Below are 16,688 nucleotides of genomic sequence, written 5' to 3' on the forward strand. Positions count from 1 at the left end.
GTCTAGTAAAGGAAAAAAAAAAAAAAGAAGGAGGAGGAGGAGGAAGGAGAGGAAGAAGAAGAATGGAAATAGGAGGTGTGAAGCTAGCAGACACCAGCATGAACGTCCTAGGAGGCTCAGGGAAACAAAGAGCTGCGTCTGCCCAGGGCAGAGAGCTGCCCACCTGAACACCACCTGCTGTTTCCAGCAGTCACTCAGAAGGCTCCCCCAGCACAGAGGGATTCCGAGCCGCACATCTGTGTGGCTGAGAGCACATTCCTCATCAGAAGGTGCAGTCTCACAAAGCACGTAGGATTCGTTTGGCCTCGGCGGTCGGCGTGGACCTCTGGACTGCGGTGATCCAGGAGACTCAGCGTCTAGGACAGAAGAGGAATGCCTCTCTGCATTAGCAATGAAAACTCCTCTTCCCCAGACGCCGGCGGCCTACCCGGCAGCAGGCAACACACACGGAGAACAAGTGGGGCACCCCTGGAACTCAGAGCAGGCCTCACCACTAAACACAGGCCCGGCACCCCCAGACTTGCCCCACTCCCACGGAGCTGGATCAGCGCTCATCGCGGCCCCGTTCCGCGTCCGGACCATAGAGGGCGCCGAGAGCACGTCCATACGGACCGGGAAGCGGCTCCGCGGCGCAGCCCGAGCGGGGCCGGCGCTCCCCGCGCAGCTCCGCGGCCCGGCTGCTCGGCCCGCGCGACCGCCCTCGGCTCACCCTCGCCGGCGCGCGCTGCCACACGCCATCGGTCCACGGGCCCTCGGCGCGCCCTGGGAGCCTCCTCTCCGCCGCTTTTCCGCCAGCCTCGAGAGCCGGAGAAAGCCCTGTACTCCGAGCGGACGGGACGCAGGGCTGGAGAGGGCGCGGGCGTCCCGAGACCCGCAGGGCCCAGCGCGGAGGCGCCTCGAGCCAACCCCACCCCCACCCCCAAGGAGCCGGAGCCAAGTTCCTCGCCGACCTCTCCTCCCGCCGGCCGCGCACCGGGTCCTCACGCGCAGCCGGGAGCCAGCGGGTCTCCGAGGGCCCAGAGGCGAGGACCAGAGGCTGGCGTTGGGGGTGCGATTGCGGGAATCCGGTGCCATATATGGAAACCTAGACTGGCTTCCCTCACAGATGGCATCCTCGCCGGCAGTTTTGAAAATGCTTTCTCGCGTTTCTCTAATTCCACAGTGGTCTGGGCCCCGAAGGCCCCCGCACTGGTCCACAGAACCTCTTTCCACGGTGCGGGCTTCTGCGACAGTCCCCGCTCGGAACCACGGGGGCGGGTGGCCTGGTGTGCGCTGCCATCCGAGGCTCGGGAGCCGGTCCCCGCCCGCGCGCGTCCTAGCCCAGCTCCGTCCGGCCTTGTTCCCTAATTTCGCTTCCAGCTACCTTCTCCCAGGCCCAGCTGGGGCCATCTGGGGCTGTTTTTGCTCCTGGCTAGCTCTGTGCGCGGGTGAAAAATGCAGAGAATGGCGTCCTCTCTGGAAGACCGAAGTCTCCTCCCCGCTTTCTCGCCCCCACTGCAGCCGCAACCCCGCACTCACACGCAGGTAGAATCCCGGACCCCGCACCGCACCCCTGCCCGCCTGTTCGGGGAGCTTACGAAAGCCTTCCAATTTTTCCACATTAGATTCAACCAAGTAACTAAAAAAACATCCAAAGTAGTATTTCCTACTTCGTAATTTCCACCCTCTACCCAGAAAAACGATCCGGCGCCGCGATGCGCTGTTGAGCAGAGTTACAAATTGATTTCGAATCCAAAGTTTTAGGGTCGTGAATTGAAATTCTTTTCATTTTTTCCATTTCCCCCCACTTTAAAAAATCGTTTTATAAACTGTCTAATATTGAACTCGTTTATATCCTGAAAAGGCATGTGCCGTATAAGTGTTTGTGTAAGCTTTGGAAAGAATTAAACCAGAGACTAGACCCTGCCCCAGCCACAATGCCAACAAATTCAACACCAACCCAGCCACCCAAAGCGCTTGAAACACTGGCCTCTCGGGTGGAAATACCCTCTTTGAGAAGCCTGTCTCCCCAGCATAGGCCCTCGAGCCCTGCCCAGGGTTCCAGGGTTGGGTACACACGCTGTACTCAGACACACACACACACACACGCCTGGCCCCACACGCAGCAGGAGCGGGGAGCTTCATTTCATACAGTTTATTAGACAAAAATATATGATTTAGACAAGTTCGCTGACGCGCTATTTACAATCTGAGATCACTCTATATACAGAAAGGAAAAAAAAAAAAAAGACACAAGCACGTGGGGGCGTTTACGGAACCGGACAATCACAGGCGCGGGAGCCACAAGGCCCAGCGCCGGACTCCAGCTCCGGCCAAGGAGCCCCTTTCTGCGTTAAGCGATGGATGGGAGTCGTAGACATCGTTGTCATATTTGTCCTTTACACGGGTCTGAAATATTCGTCTTAATCCTCCCTCATTCCCTCCCCCCCCAACTCCTCCCCCCTCCCCCGGCGAAAGTAAAAGCAGACCCTTAATCAGGCTGACGGGAGGGCTGCTAGAATCCGCGGCGTTCCCTCCTGCGGGGCCAGCGAGCTGCGTGGGAAACAGCGAGAGAAGACAGGAGCTCTGTGAGTGCCGGGACGCTACGCCCGAGTCTCGGATCCCACTAGCAGAGCCCTGGGGGCGGGGTCGCCAGCCAGCCGGGCTCCCGGCTCCGGAGAAGCTCTGGCCTAGGCAACTCAACCCAGCGCCCAGGGCCGGAGGTAGCCCTCTTTAACAATGACTGCACGACCCCCACTGCCGCCCGGGCTCTCTCCCTCTGGGCCCTGACCTCCCCGGCCCTAGCTCCTCCCTCCCAGCAAAAACAAACAGCACTCACTTGTCCCGTACAGGCTGGAAGGGCGACTTTAACTGCGGTGCTGGTGAATCCGGCCTGGGGACCAGGTCTCTCTCTGCGAAGGATCGGAAAAGGCAACGGATTAGGACAGGGATCGGGTGAGAAGGGGCGCACAAGTGTTCAGGCCTGCTCCCCGCCCACTCGCACTAGCGGCTCCGTGGGCTACCGGAGAAAAATATTTGCCCTCGCCCCAACCCCAGGAGACCCGACAGTAGAGTGCAGCTCTCTTCAGAGCCCTATGCCTTGGCCTCGCTCTGAAAATCCCCCAATTCAAAGAGGAAGAACCTCGGCCCGGGGCTTAGAGGCCAGGGCTGGCACCTGCCCACCTTCCAACTCCGCTCCACCTGGCCAGTCCTCAGTATTCCCAGCTGGGAGGCACGTGGACGCGACTCCCTGGAGCCCTACCTGAGAGCACAGGGCTGCTGCGTGTTGATGCCTTGTCTCCGTGCAGTGTCCCTGCGGTTACAGCGACCGGTGGCTGCTGCGGTGGAGGCGCAGAAAGGTGCGGGCCGTGGGACGCAGCATGCGGCGCGCCAACGCCCAGGAAGGAGCGCATATTGAGCAGGGAGCCCTGTGCAAGGAATGCGCCGTTGGTCCAGTTGGAAAACTTGCCGATGTGGCAGGTGTACAGTCCGTGGCTGGGCAGAAAGGCCGGGTGCTGCAGCGGCGCGCCAGCCGAGGGCCCGTGCGCGCCCGAGTGGCCCGCGGGCGGGGGCGGAGAAGTCTTGGGCGCGCCGTCGGGGCTGGTGGCCGTCTCAGCTAGCGACCAGATCTTGGGCTTGCTGTGCGGCGCACCCTGCAGGCCGCCTGCCGAAGCGCCGGGGCTCAGCAAGCGCGTGCTGCCGGGCTCCGGGACCTCCTTGGCCAGGCCCAAGGGCGAGTCTGGGGGCTTGAGCACGTCGGTGGCTGCCAGGGGGGAGCCCTGGTCCCGGGTGAGGGCGGCAGAGACGGCGGGCGCTTGTGGGGCCTCGGCCTTGTCCTCGTCTTCCTCGTTGCTCTGATCCCCATCGTGCTCGTCCATCTTGTCGATATCAATGCTCTCGAGGTCGATCTCCTCGTCGTCCTCCGCCTTCTCAGGGTCGCCCTCCGTGTCGCTGCCGAAGAGGGCCCCGTCCTCCTGGTCCTTGCTGCGCGCCCCCCACGTCACCTTGTTCTCCTTCTTGAGGCGCCTGCGCGCGTTGGCGAACCAGGTGGACACCTGCGTGAGGGTCATCTTGGTGATGATGGCCAGCATGATCTTCTCGCCCTTGGTGGGGTAGGGGTTCTTGCGGTGCTCGTTGAGCCAGGCCTTGAGCGTGCTGGTGCTCTCGCGCGTGGCGTTCTTGGGCCGCCCGGGGTCCCCGTACTGGAACTGGCCATAGGGATAATACGCTGGAGCTGAGTGGGCTGCGAAGGTGGCGGGGTGCACCCCGGGGTTGTCCTTGAGTTCATACTGTGAGCCCTGCAGCCACCAGGCAGAACCAGCAAAGGGAGGGAGGAGGGTAGTGGAGAGAGAGAAAGAAAGAGGGAGAGGATGTGAGAGGTGAATCTGCAAAGCTGGGAAGCTGGGCAGCCGCTCCTTCAGGCTCCAGGGCCTCCGTTCACTGGGCACTCTCAGTGGGGCCGATTGTGGGGCCTGGCTGTGCTCCCTGGAGCAGGAGGCGCCCCAAGCCCCGGCTGGGGGAGGAAGGGGTAAGAACCAGAGCCCCCTGCAGGAACTGCCCTGTCCGGATCACAGAGATTATTTTGTCACTCTAGAAAAGTTCAACAGGAACGGGGCCTTCTATCCTTTCCCTGGGCCGCCCTCAGTCCACACCACCCACAGCTGGAGAAGCCGCTGGGATTTCCAAGTGTATCTTACACTAGCTACAGGGGAAAATCTTTTTATAACAAGGCAGACACAGCAGTGTCTCTAAACTAACAAACCCAAAGCCTAACCCCCCTCTCTTTGGCCTCAGTGAAAATAATCCATCCCAGGCGTTTTTCCGTCTAAACTGGCCAGTAGTTTAAAACGAAAGCACACTCTTTTTGCCTCCCAAATTAATCTGCATATAATGGTTCACCTACATTTAAAGGGCTTCAGTGGTGACAAGTAATTTAAAATTTCAATCCCAGCCATCATCAACAACAATAACAAAAATGCCATTTGTTTTTTTAAATACAAAAGGAGGGCTTATCCTGTAAAATATTAACTCAAGGGCCAGGAGCAACCGACTGCAAAGAGAAAACTGGTTCAGTTTCTTAGGCCTCTTCTGAGTTACTTTATCTCTTAAGTGAGGCTTTGATCTGCAGGAAGCAAACACAAACTGTTTGCAGGCATTTAGAGGCTATGATTTATTTGCAATCAATATTCTTTTTATCATCAGTAGTAAAACACCGCAAGTCAAATTATCCCATCAGGTTTTTTGGTAAATAACATTTTATCTTTCTAACAACCTCATTAGCCCTCATTATTACCATAAATTGCCCAGACAGACATTCACTCACAATTTTACCTTTTCAGACTTTCAATACCCAATCATGATGGCTTGGAGACCTAGGCCTAGAATCTGGGTTTGGAATTAGGCTTATTTTCCAAGAACAGGCAGCAGAGCTGGAGGAAGCAAAAACACACCTTTTGGGAAGGATTTTTACATCTTATCCCCACAGTTAAAACAACAACAGCAGCAGCAGCAGCAGCAGCAGCAAAGCGCGGCCCTTTCTCACCTCCCCCACAAACACAAACCGGGTTCTCAAATGGCACACATCCATATTCAAAACTTCTGTACAAACTTATTATCTCCACGTAAAAACAGTCGTGTTGCTATGCAGCCGAAGAAACCCGGGGCTCTGAGAAAGTTGTACAGAGCAGAAGATTTCTTTGACTAGTTTAGTAATCGTAAGCCATGGAGACAAGGTTTCTGTAGCCAGATTTCGTTTTGCCTAATCGTTGCTAAATGTATTTTGCACTCTTCTAATTATTATGTTCGTGACAGTAAAGACGATATTTCGGCCTCCTCTCTACTGGGAATTCTTTTTGAAAAGACACCTTGATAATCTCTCAGTGCTTCCCGGCATCCCAGCTGCCAGAACAAAATGGGGGCTGATCTTTTCTGATAGTAGATCTGAAAGGCAGCGGGCCGCTTCCAGAGAAACGGGCTTTCCTTCAAAAACTACAACCAAAGTTACAAGAAAACACGCTTGCCTCATTGCTTGTGCACCGCTGGCGGGTGTTTAGTCCTAGTCTGTCCTTCAGGGAGTGAGGAGACATCGGGAGTGCCTGGAAATTGCGTTATCCTGTGTGCAGTAACGCAGAAGGGGGCTGCCTCCCCGACCTCCCGGCTCCATTCACCAGCAGCTCCAAGCTTAAGCCAGATCTTGCAGTCAGAACAAGGAAAATGGATCATTTGGACCCAGAGACAGGCCATTGCCCCTGTGGAGAATTAAATGTGCAGCCCTCCCCCCAGTGCTCCCCACACCCCCCCCCCAACACACCCCAGGACCAGAGGCTGAGAGGATACCATTTATTTTAAGCCAAGAGACGCTGTTTCCTTTAATCCTCCATTATGTAACTCGGGAAGAAAAGTGCTTTTCTTTCAACTCAAATAAAATGAAAACTTTGGCAACTTACAAAAGTAAAAGCAAACACCATTTCAGACACCCAAAATTATTTCAACTTAATTTTTGTTTAATCTTAAATTCACTCACACTCCTTAAGAGCTGTCTCCATCCCTCTGATCTCCATTGTTAGGGATATTTTTATTAACTACTAGGCTTTAAAGGGTCCCCTCTGGCAAACTCGAACACAGCTACCTCCGTTCTGCCAAAGAGCGAGAATATTAAGTCTTCCCAACTCAGCCCAAAAGCTGAAGCGGTTACGCGAGTGGAATACCAGGCCAGGAAGGCGCGTCTCGCTAAACGGACCCAGCAGCTGAAGCTCGGTGGGCCTGGACTGGCGCCCTAGTTGGTCAGGACGAGTTTGTCCCCGGCCTCCAGCGCAGGCAGCAAGTCTCGGGCCTGCTCTTTCGGCTTCTCCCAACTCCTGCCACGACCCTCTTTCCTGCCCCAGGCCTTCCTCTTGCCCAGGCCAAGATGGCCCAGGCGTCGCAGGAGAAGCCTCTCCGCGCTCCCTTGTCCCGGTGGACTGTGGCCTCGCCGCCAGGGACCTGCTTGCAGGACCTTCCCGCTCCTAATCCAGACCAGGTCCACCCACCATCTCTCCCGCCTTCTCCCCCCACCCTCCCGCTCTTGCCACGCTCGCCCTGGGCTACCGAGACAGGAGACACAGCGATGGCTAGTGGGGCGCGGGGAGGCGGTTCGAACTCACCATCTGCGAGAAGAGGCTGAGATCGGCGGCATAGGGCAGGAAGGCGCTGTAGTTGGGAGCACCCGCGTACGGTCCCGCAGCCGCGTACATGCCCAGCACCGAGGTGACTGCGGCCGCTCCCGCGCCAGCGCCCAGCTCCGCAGTCCCTGGCCGGCCCGACGAGGCGGCAGCTGCAGCAGCTGCGGCAGCAGCCAGCACCCCTGGGCGCTCACTGCCGTAGGCGCCGGGCCCCGCGGCGCTCAGGTACTGCGGGTAGCCCAGCTGTGGGAAGGACATGTCCGCGGACTCGGCGGTGGCGGCGGCGGTGGGCAAGTATTAAAGGGGCGGGAGAGGGAGGCGGAGGCCGGCCGGAGGGGGATGGGGGCCACCGTGTGATGGGGCGCGGGCCGCGGGCCGGGAGGTGGGGGCCGGCCGCTGCTCCTCCGCCCGGTGCTCGCTGGCGCCCGGCTCCCGGCTGCGCCCGGATCCGCGATCCCGCGCCGACTGCGGCGGCCGCCCTCGGCTCGGCGGCGGGGCTTTCAGACACAATTTGAAGTTGATGCTTTGATTGGCATCCCCTTGAGCGCAGGCCACGCCCCTGGCTCCCCTCCCGCCTCCTCCCCGTCTCCCGCCCTCCAGAGCCTGCCGCTCCCGCCCCTCCCGGCGAGCACGTGGTGCCCCGCGCCGGCCGGGCCAACTCCACCCGCGCTGGGCGTGCGCGGCCGGGCAGCGGGTGCGGGCCTGGTGGCAGCGGGCTCCTTCCCGACCAGCCCCCATGGCTGTCTGACAACCTGTCGGCACTGGTTTACGGCTGTCTTGACACCGAGTTTGCAGTTTTGCAGCCGACTTGTGTCCCCCTATTTTCCAAAAACAACTCGGCGGCTGCTTTTCTACCGTTTGGGCCACGGGAAGGGTCCAGCGGCCTGGGTGCGGCTGACAGCCGGCGCGGAGCGGCCTCTACTCCAAGGCTGGCGATGCCTTTGCCTCCCCGGGACATCTTTGGCAGGAGTGCACCTGGTCGCTGTCTGTGCGCCACTAGACCAGCGTGGAGTGACGCTCCCAAGCGAGGCGCGGCCCGGTGTCCTCACTAGGTATTAACCGATCGTCCGACGATGACGGCTTCTCTCTGCACTCGGAGGAGTGGGAAGCGGTGTGCTCTTGGGGGGTTATTTTCCACAGTGAAAACTTTGAGGAAGAGAAATCGGCTGAGAAGTCACTTGTTTAGGGGAAGCAGACGTAGTCACTAGCGGTGGGTTATTGGGGAGCTGAGGCGGTGAGGGGAGGAAAGGGTCTTTTTTTCCCATAAGCACGTTGCTCCTGGAGGGAAACATACCCCCTCGCTCCCAGCGATGGGGAAGCCAGCGTGGTGGACGCCCCAGTTTGTCCGCTAGGTGTGCAGATGCTGGAAGTAAACTGGTCTGGAGCCCGTGGACCCATGGAGGCGCCTTGGACAGGCAGGGGGCAGGATGGCCACTTGGCCCCGCTGCCCCGCGTCCCTCTTCTCCCTCCATCTCCCCTCTCCATCCTCAGCCTCACCAGAACAGCCTGACGGCCCAGCCGCACACTCGCTCCTGGTCGAAACAGGCCCGGCTGCGCCTTCCTGGGAGGGGAATCCGTGTGCATGATTCTCCTCACCTCCGGGGGACCCGAGACAGCTCTGTCAGGCCACTTCTGCGCTGCCGGCTGGTATGGTCCTAGGGGCGCGGGAGGGGAGCGGGCATCAGTACCGGCTGTGGCTCCCCAGCTTTGCGCGCCACCTCCTACGCAGCGGCCTGGACCGGGAGTGCACCCCGCTACTCCATCGTTTACGCTGGACACCGCTGGAGTTTCAGCCGCAGACTCTGGAGCCGGCCTCAGCTTAGGCCCTGTTGGGGCTTTGGTATGAAAGCTGCTTCTGGACCCCGCTCCTGGCGCGCTGTGCCGCTGGCGAGCTGAGCCATTGGTACTCTGGACACTGGCTGGTCCTCTACCTCTTCTTGGCCTTGCATTTGTGCAAAACTTCCAGGCCTAGAACCCCTACAGCTTCAAGAAGTCTCCTGTTTTCTGGGCCCAGGTACACTGAGACAGCCCCTATAATTAGGAGCAATAATGCCCCTAGCAGTCATTACCCAGTCCTGGCTAGAAAATGAGCTTGATGTCTCTGCTCTGGGTCAGATTTTCTTCCCACTCACGCTGCCCACCCCACCTGGCCCTTACACACTCCAGAACTCTCTTGCAACTTCTACGGCTCCTCTGCTTCCTTGACATAGATTCTAGGGAATCCCTCTGAGGGACTCTGGGAAGTCCCAAACTGCACCTTTTTCTGGTTCCTGGCCACCTTGTAACCCCAAGACAGATCTCCAATTTTCAGCCCCCTCCTTTACCCCCCTTTGTAAGGGAGTCGCTGTGTGAGAAATGGGCCGCCCTGCCATTGTTCTGTTTAGCTTCCTCCAGTGTCACATTTCAGTGGGACAGGAAAATACAAGTGAGATCAGCCCCCTTGTGTGAGCTAGAGAATGAGATGGAAAGTCCAGAGATATTTCGCAGTCTCAAGGTTCAGCTACACTGATTGATTGATTGAATGCTTGGTTACCTCCTTCTCACCCACTTAGCACAGCTGCTCACCCCACTTCAGGTCTCCGGGCACCCCAACTTGCATCTTCCGTGGTTGTCTGAACCTTGAGGAGAGGCACAGGTGGGGAAGAAGAGGCCATGTCTTCATCTGGCTAGCTGGCAGGGCCTGCCTTTTGCATCCTGGCTATATCACGGTCCACCAGGGGTCATAAAAAGAAGGAAGGCTCCTGAAGACACAGAGGGGATGAAACAGGAGCACCTGATTGGTCCTGTCCTGGAAACTTCCCTGTGAACCCTACCTAGGGCCATGCAGTTCTGGGGAAATTGGCACTACCCAATCCTGGATGACTAGCTGGTGCAACGCAGCTGCTCCTGCTTGCTCCCACACAGTCTCTGATGCCTGTACTCTTCCTACAAGCACTGGGGGGTGGGAGTGCAGGGGCTTGGGCTGCACCTGAGTGCCATGGGCTAAAAATCAGTTCTAGAAAGTCCCGGCAGAGCCTGGCAGGCCCTGGTTCACCTCCTTCCATCTTTCTCCTTGGCTCTTAACCCAAAAACTTGCACCTAGGACACTGGAAGCAACTGAGAGCAGGAGAGAGAGGGCTGCCACCCACACGTGCCACTGGAGAGAGCAAGGACAGGAGAGGACACAGAAGCTCCCGCCGGAGTTGCCCGGCTCCTGCCTGCTTTCCCAGCCTTAGGTGAGGTGGGGAACTCCATGGGCTGCTGTCTGCGCTCCTTGGGCCTAACTTTTTCCTGGAGAAAACTTCATGGCTCACCTCACCTCCTGCTTCCTGGACCATCCCTGTGGTTGTTCCAAGGAGCAGAGCAAGGTGGATGGGTCACCTGGGTCCTGTGAGGTCTCTGGGGCATCAGAGTCCAGGAGAGGACTGTGTGGCTCCCTCTGCTTGGCCACTGAAAACCAAAATCGCTGGCCCTTTTGTATTGTGACTAGTGGCCAAGAGAGATCCTCTTGGTCACACCTCAGCTCTGGTCCCTGCCTCCAAAGGGTGTGGCCCAGACCCGCCCAGCCACATCAGGGGGCTGCCCCTGCCTGAGTAGACCCCATTAGGTGCTGTGGGTAGTCCAGTGTCAGAGCCAAGGATCCTCTAGAGCCAGACCTAGGGGGCGCTGCACTCAGAGTCGGAGTGCGGGACCGTTAGCCTGGGAATCTGGCCTGGGAACCCGCCTGCCCCAGAATGCAGAGGGCCAGTGCTCTGTGGACCAGCGGCGGCTGGCCTAGGTGGCTGGTCAACTTGGTGGTGGCCAGGGCCTGGGTCTGCTGACCCTGCTCTAGGTGTAGCCGCGTGTACAGGAGAGCTGGTATCCTAGTCCGGCAGAAGGGGCAGCTGTGTTACCCAGAGAGGGCCCCTCCCCCCCGGAGGCGGCGGTGCCGTGGGGGCCGTGGGCGTAGATTTATAAGCAGATTTTAAGGCGTGGTGGAAAGTTCGCTTGCTTATTATTATTGTTATTAATTGACAGTTGCCTAAATGTCAGAGAAGTGGGTCTTGAGTGAAAAAGATGGAGTTCCCCTTTCCTCCCCCAATGGCTCCCTAACTCTTAGTGCTCCTGCCCACCCCCTGGGGCATGTTTGCATAAGGAAGAGATTAAACAAGCTCCACAGCGTCCTCATTTACAATTTGATTTCTCAGGAAATCTTCAGTGACATCCCAGCTCTGCGTGTGACAGGGTGTCTCAGATGGAGAGGAAGGAGGAAGCTCTAGCAGTCCTTTCCCCCCACAGCCATTTTGGGGACCAATCTTTGGTGTCCATGCCCAGGGGTGCAGACCCCTCATGTAGAAGCAGTGGGTGGCACTGTGCTTTTGTCACCTGCTTTTCAAAGTGGCCATTCTCTACTCCACAGATGGCAGGGGCTGGGGGCTTCACCTGGCCAGCACCGCAGGGACTTGGCCGGGCCTTCTACCCAGACTTGAGCCCTGATTTATGAGTCTTGTTAAACACACATTAGGACCTGGGAAGCCCTTTCCACCGGACCTGGGAAGCCCTCCCCACCCCATGCTAGGGGACAGCAAGGGGAATGCTAGACAGTCCCCAGAGGCTGAGACGTGCTGGGCAGGCGGGGCACACAGCTGCAAACCCAGGCAGCCACAGGCGACCTGGTGGCAGGCTCCCTACCCCAGGCCAGCAGGCTGCCTCTAGTGACCCAGGGGCAGAGAGTAGCACACAGGCCACCCCCTACTGCTCCCCCTCCCTGGGGCTGCTGGGAGAGCTGAACTCATGGCTGGACCAGTGGAGTCCTGCCAAGGAGCAGACACAGCCAGTGACTCCGAAGAAAGCCGGGAAGGAAATGCCCGGGAGCAAAGGACACGGGGACTCCCACGCTCAGACCAGTCCCCTGCAGAACCAGCCTTGCAAAGCCAGCGCCTCCTTAGAATGGGGTTTGCACTCCCAGACGCTGCAGGCGGGGGCGGGAGGCCCGGGAGCCTCAAACTCGGGGCAGAGGAGTGGACCGCAGTGGCCTGAGTGACGGAGTGTCAAAGGAAGTGAATTTCATGCGTGTGTACACGTGTAAATATTTTATAAACCTCCCCTTAATTAACCAGATCATTTCCATTATGCCTCCAATATGATCAACAGCAACCGTGCGAGAGTTTCCAGGGTTTGTAATTTGATGTCACCAGACGGTTGCTCAGGGGCAGAGGCACAATCGCCGTGCCAGCTGCACTTGTATTTATTTGTTTTTCTGCCTTGTTCCTGTAGGGCTCCATTATGCAGTTTTTAATTAGTTTGCGTTTGTATTTCACCCGACCCAAATCAATGCCATTCCGAAGCGAGGCGATGTAAATTCTCGCCACACAGGTGTAGCTGCTGCTCCGCTGCGGTAGCAGACACGTGTCTGGCCAGCGGAAGCCGGGCTGCAGGGCAGCGACGGTCAGCGCTCCCGAGCCGGAAGAAGGGCGCGGACCAAAGCCAGCCGGGACTTCCCCGAGAGCCGCATCCAGGCTGGCGGGGCGGCCGCAGCGCAGTGTAAGGGACAAAGTCACTCTTCATTTTGCTCAAGTCCTTTGGTCTTTGACGCAACGCTGGCCTCCAGGCCTCCCTCCTCCTGGGGCCTTCAGGCCGGGGCTGCCTCCGCAGGGCTGGTCGCTCCTGCCCCAGGCCCAGCTGGTGAGAAGCAGCAGAGAGACTTCCGGCGGGTTCCTAACCCTAACCCCGGGCGTCAAAGCCCAGCCGATTCTGAGATGTCTGGACATGTCTGCAGTCTCTCCCTTCTTGCAATGACTTCTGTGATGGTGCTTGTAAATCTATTCTTCCAGCCACTAGAGGATTCTTTTAAAGCTTTCTTCTTCTTTTTTGGAGTAAGAGTTTGTTCATCTTTAACTAGGCCACGTAGAAATTATAATTCAATAGTGTATATTTAATTAGAGTAATCTCACTTGAATTTAATTACCTAATGAATTATTTGTTTAAAAGGTAGAAGGTCCTGCCAAGAACCTTCTGATAAGAACCTCAGTTACAGGGACCTCGGGGTTTAAAAGCAGGCGTGTTCAAGGGTTGAATCTGTAACTGTTACTGTCCTCACACAAAAACTAAAACGTCTAGGGCCTGCTGCTGGACAGCGGTAACTCACTCTGGCCACACAGACTTTGCCCACGTGTGTGCACCAGTCCTTTGGTAATGCACATCCTCCGGCTTTTTGTTATGGGAGCCTATTTTATCTCAAAGCTTATTTCATGTTGCTTTCTCTGCCGTTTTTTTCGCCTGGTGCAGGTCCGGACAGTTGTCTTTTAGAAAGCTGCTTTTATGTGCAGTCTTTACAAGGAAGTGGGGCATCCTCCAGGAAAAAGCCAATCTTCTGGTCCTTTGCCCCTGGTCCTCTGGAAGCCAGCTCAGCTCCAGGTGGGATTCACACTAACAGCTGGAAGGCCTCCCCGGGGGTTGTCTGCACGGTGGGAATGGAAGCTGCCATGTACATCTCCTATTATGTCTCAACCCTTAGTTCCTAAGCAGTGCAATGACTTCCTTTCCTCTTGTTTTCCAAAAGAGTGCAAACAACTCCTAGGCATGCTATCCCATGAGAGGCTCTTTAGCAAACTTCTATCCAGAAATTGCCAATAGTGGGTGCATCTAAACCCACCGAGGTTTTTTCTATTCCTGAATGATGGAATTTCAGCAGGGAATTGCATATATGGGCCTAGAGAGCACAGAGATTTCGCCTCTCACTGTACAGTGTAAAGAAAATAGGAAAGAAAAACACCTCAAATCATATGATTGAATTTCACTGTAATTTGTATTAATATTTTCATGATCAAATTATTTAATTGCAGGTTTGGGCACTTTTTGTCACACGAATATTTAATGTTAATATAATGTTTGACAGAGTAGGACTGGGCTTATAAGAAAAATACAGTAGTTTGATATGAATATTTTTTATTTCTTTTTTATTTTTATCATAGTCATGCATTTTGAAATTGATGCTCTAATAACTAATATTGGTTAAATTATCATGTAAACTTAATTGTATTCAATGTGGTTACAGTGGCATCTTTCCTACAAGGAGTCAGATCTACATGAACACATATTTAAAGCTTATTTATGCATTTACTTTACATATTCTTCCAAATAACAACTGACAGTAATAATCAGAGTGGATGCAAAAGGACTACATTTCTCAGATCTGAGCAAATCCAAACATGATTTCCTAATAAAACTTTCAAAGGAAATTATATGTGTGGGATGGAAGAATGGGAAAATACTAAATGGCATATTTGTGTTTAACACTTCCAGAAATGTTTGAAATTTACATCAAATGATCTTTTATTCCCCAGGATTTTATATCAACCCTCAACCATTTATAATATTAGAGATTAAAGCCACCTGTAAGGAATTTATTTTTTAAAAATCAATTAACGAATATATCCCCACAAAGTACATCCTGTGTAGATATTTTGGTGCGTTCCAGGTTTCGAATGGGGGATGTGCCCCAGACTTAGTGGGGGGATAGGTTAAAAATCTGTTATTAGACTTAGAGAACTGGCTCAACAAAATCGTCTCAGAATTTCAAAGGTTAACAGACATCAGAAGTTCGGGGAGAAGTTTTTGTAAAGTTCTGAAGATATTAAGAGTCTACTCACATTTTCCAAAACCAAATTCATAGCAAATTTGGGGCATGAGATGAGCCTACAGGGGAGAGTTAAACGCCCCCTGACCCAGGGATTCTTGATCTGTTTTTAATCTGACCTTGCCTCTGACTCATCTGTCATCCAAACTCAGTTTCAGAGCTGGGCTGAGGTCCTGCCCACCCGACCACCCTTTCCCAGCTCCTTCTCTGGGTGTGTGCCTGTGAGAGGTGGGAATGGCATGGGGGAGGGGATCTTTTTCTCTCCCAGACACTGTTCCAGAGTGGACATTGGCCCACAGAACATGGCACATTCATGACCAAGAGGGAGGCCAATCGCTGAAATTCCCATTTCCTCTGTGTTTTCCTAGGAGCTCTTCCCCAGCTCCTGCATGTCAAGGCCCACCCCCAGTGTCCCCAGACTGGTGGCAGGCCACTAGGATATATCCTCAGTGCCATCTCGTTCATGTTCTAAGCTCCCTCTACTCTCCAGTCCTCCAGTGAGAATCTATACAGCCAGTGGGCCCTTCTCTTGGGAACCAGCTGAGTGGCTGGCAGGAGAATGTGACTTCTGATTTGACCTCAGTTGCCTGTTAATTGATGGAGATAGGTTAACTTGATCTCTCTCCCCAACAGGGAACATCTACATTTTAATTAAGGGCCTTAGGTGTCTTAAACCAAAGCTCCTAGGGAATGGTAGTAGGGGAGGGAGAAGGGGCTTCCTCACAATCCCTGTTTGGAGGAAAGAGGCTTCCCACAGCTTCCTCCATCCCTGTCCTTCTCAGATGCTGCTTTTGGTAGAACCAGGTTCTGAGGAGCCTGGCAGAACCCACCTGGCGATTAGTCTGCTAGCACAGCTGGAATGCAGCACCCCAGACTAGGCAGTTTAAACAGCAGAGATTTATTTTCTCATAATTCTGTAGGCTGAAAATCAAGATCAAGTTGTTGGTGGAGTTTGCTCTTTCCAAGGCCTCGCCCCCCGCCTGTGGACAGCTGTCTGTGTCCTCACGGGACCTTTCTCCTGTGCACAGAGATCCCTGGTATCTTTCTGGGTATCCAGGTTTCCTCTTTCTGTAGGATCACCAGTCAGATTAGATTAAGACCCCAGCTAAGGGCCTCATTTTAGCTTAGTCACCTCTTTAAAGGCCTTATCTCCAAATACAGTGGCATCACATCTGAAGGTCAGGGCTTCAGCATGTGAATAGGGGGCACCACGTAGACCATGACTCCCTCTGTGGCCACTCACCCCCCCACCAGCAGCGTCCACTCCCTGGGCTATGCTATCTCCTGTGCCACGATATGGCCTTTAGCTTTGGGACAAGAAACTCTTGAGTTTCCCCTCTTCATTATTAAACAAAAACAGATCATGTTTAGGAGGAATATATTATTTTGCATATTCAAACTGCTCAATTTTGGTTATTATCAAAGGTTAAATTTGATAATCATCAATATTGAACAGTTATTGATTCAGAGCCCTGGCATGGCACAGGGCAGGGAAATCATGTTTAGGAGGAATATATCCCCGCTCTGTGTCTTGCCAGGGCCCTGATTCAGTTTATTCATTTGAGTTTGATTCATAACTATACAACGAGGGCCTTTGATTTGAAGAAAGCTCACTTGAGAGCATGAATTTTAACCTGAGCCCCCCGACATGGGCCCCCAAGCAGCCAGCACTCGGAGGTGCCTCTGTGCACCCAGGGGCCTCGTGCTGCACCAGCTCCGAGCCGTGGATATTGACAGCACTATCTTGACATCATTTCTGGCAAGGAACTTTAGAAGTGATCAGTTAAGCCCCATTTACTAAGTTTTGCAAAAGAGAAAACCAAGAGTAGTGAAGCCCATCATGTTAGCCCCCCTGGTCCCAAGGTCAGGGCTTAGTGGTTTGTACACTGAGCCTGGCCAAGAAAGAATGGCCATAAAAACAGAAATGTGAATCGTCTCCTGCCTTTCACCAG

General features: G+C 54.9%; 1 protein-coding gene across 1 annotated transcript; it reads right to left on the reverse strand.

The window, feature by feature from the left end:
* Window positions 1-2,120: 2,120 nt before the first annotated feature.
* On the reverse strand, window positions 2,121-7,647 carry IRX1 (iroquois homeobox 1). The gene is made up of 4 exons (XM_053596695.1): window positions 7,122-7,647; window positions 3,242-4,277; window positions 2,819-2,891; window positions 2,121-2,532 (listed from the first exon to the last, which is right to left on the reverse strand). The coding sequence occupies exons 1-4, from the start codon at window positions 7,395-7,397 to the stop codon at window positions 2,475-2,477; spliced, it is 1,443 nt and encodes a 480-aa protein (XP_053452670.1). The 5' UTR covers window positions 7,398-7,647; the 3' UTR covers window positions 2,121-2,474.
* Between the last annotated feature and the right edge of the window lie 9,041 nt (window positions 7,648-16,688).

The sequence above is a fragment of the Nycticebus coucang genome, chromosome 1 (genome assembly GCF_027406575.1).
Source record: "Nycticebus coucang isolate mNycCou1 chromosome 1, mNycCou1.pri, whole genome shotgun sequence".
NCBI classification, from domain to species: domain Eukaryota; kingdom Metazoa; phylum Chordata; class Mammalia; order Primates; family Lorisidae; genus Nycticebus; species Nycticebus coucang.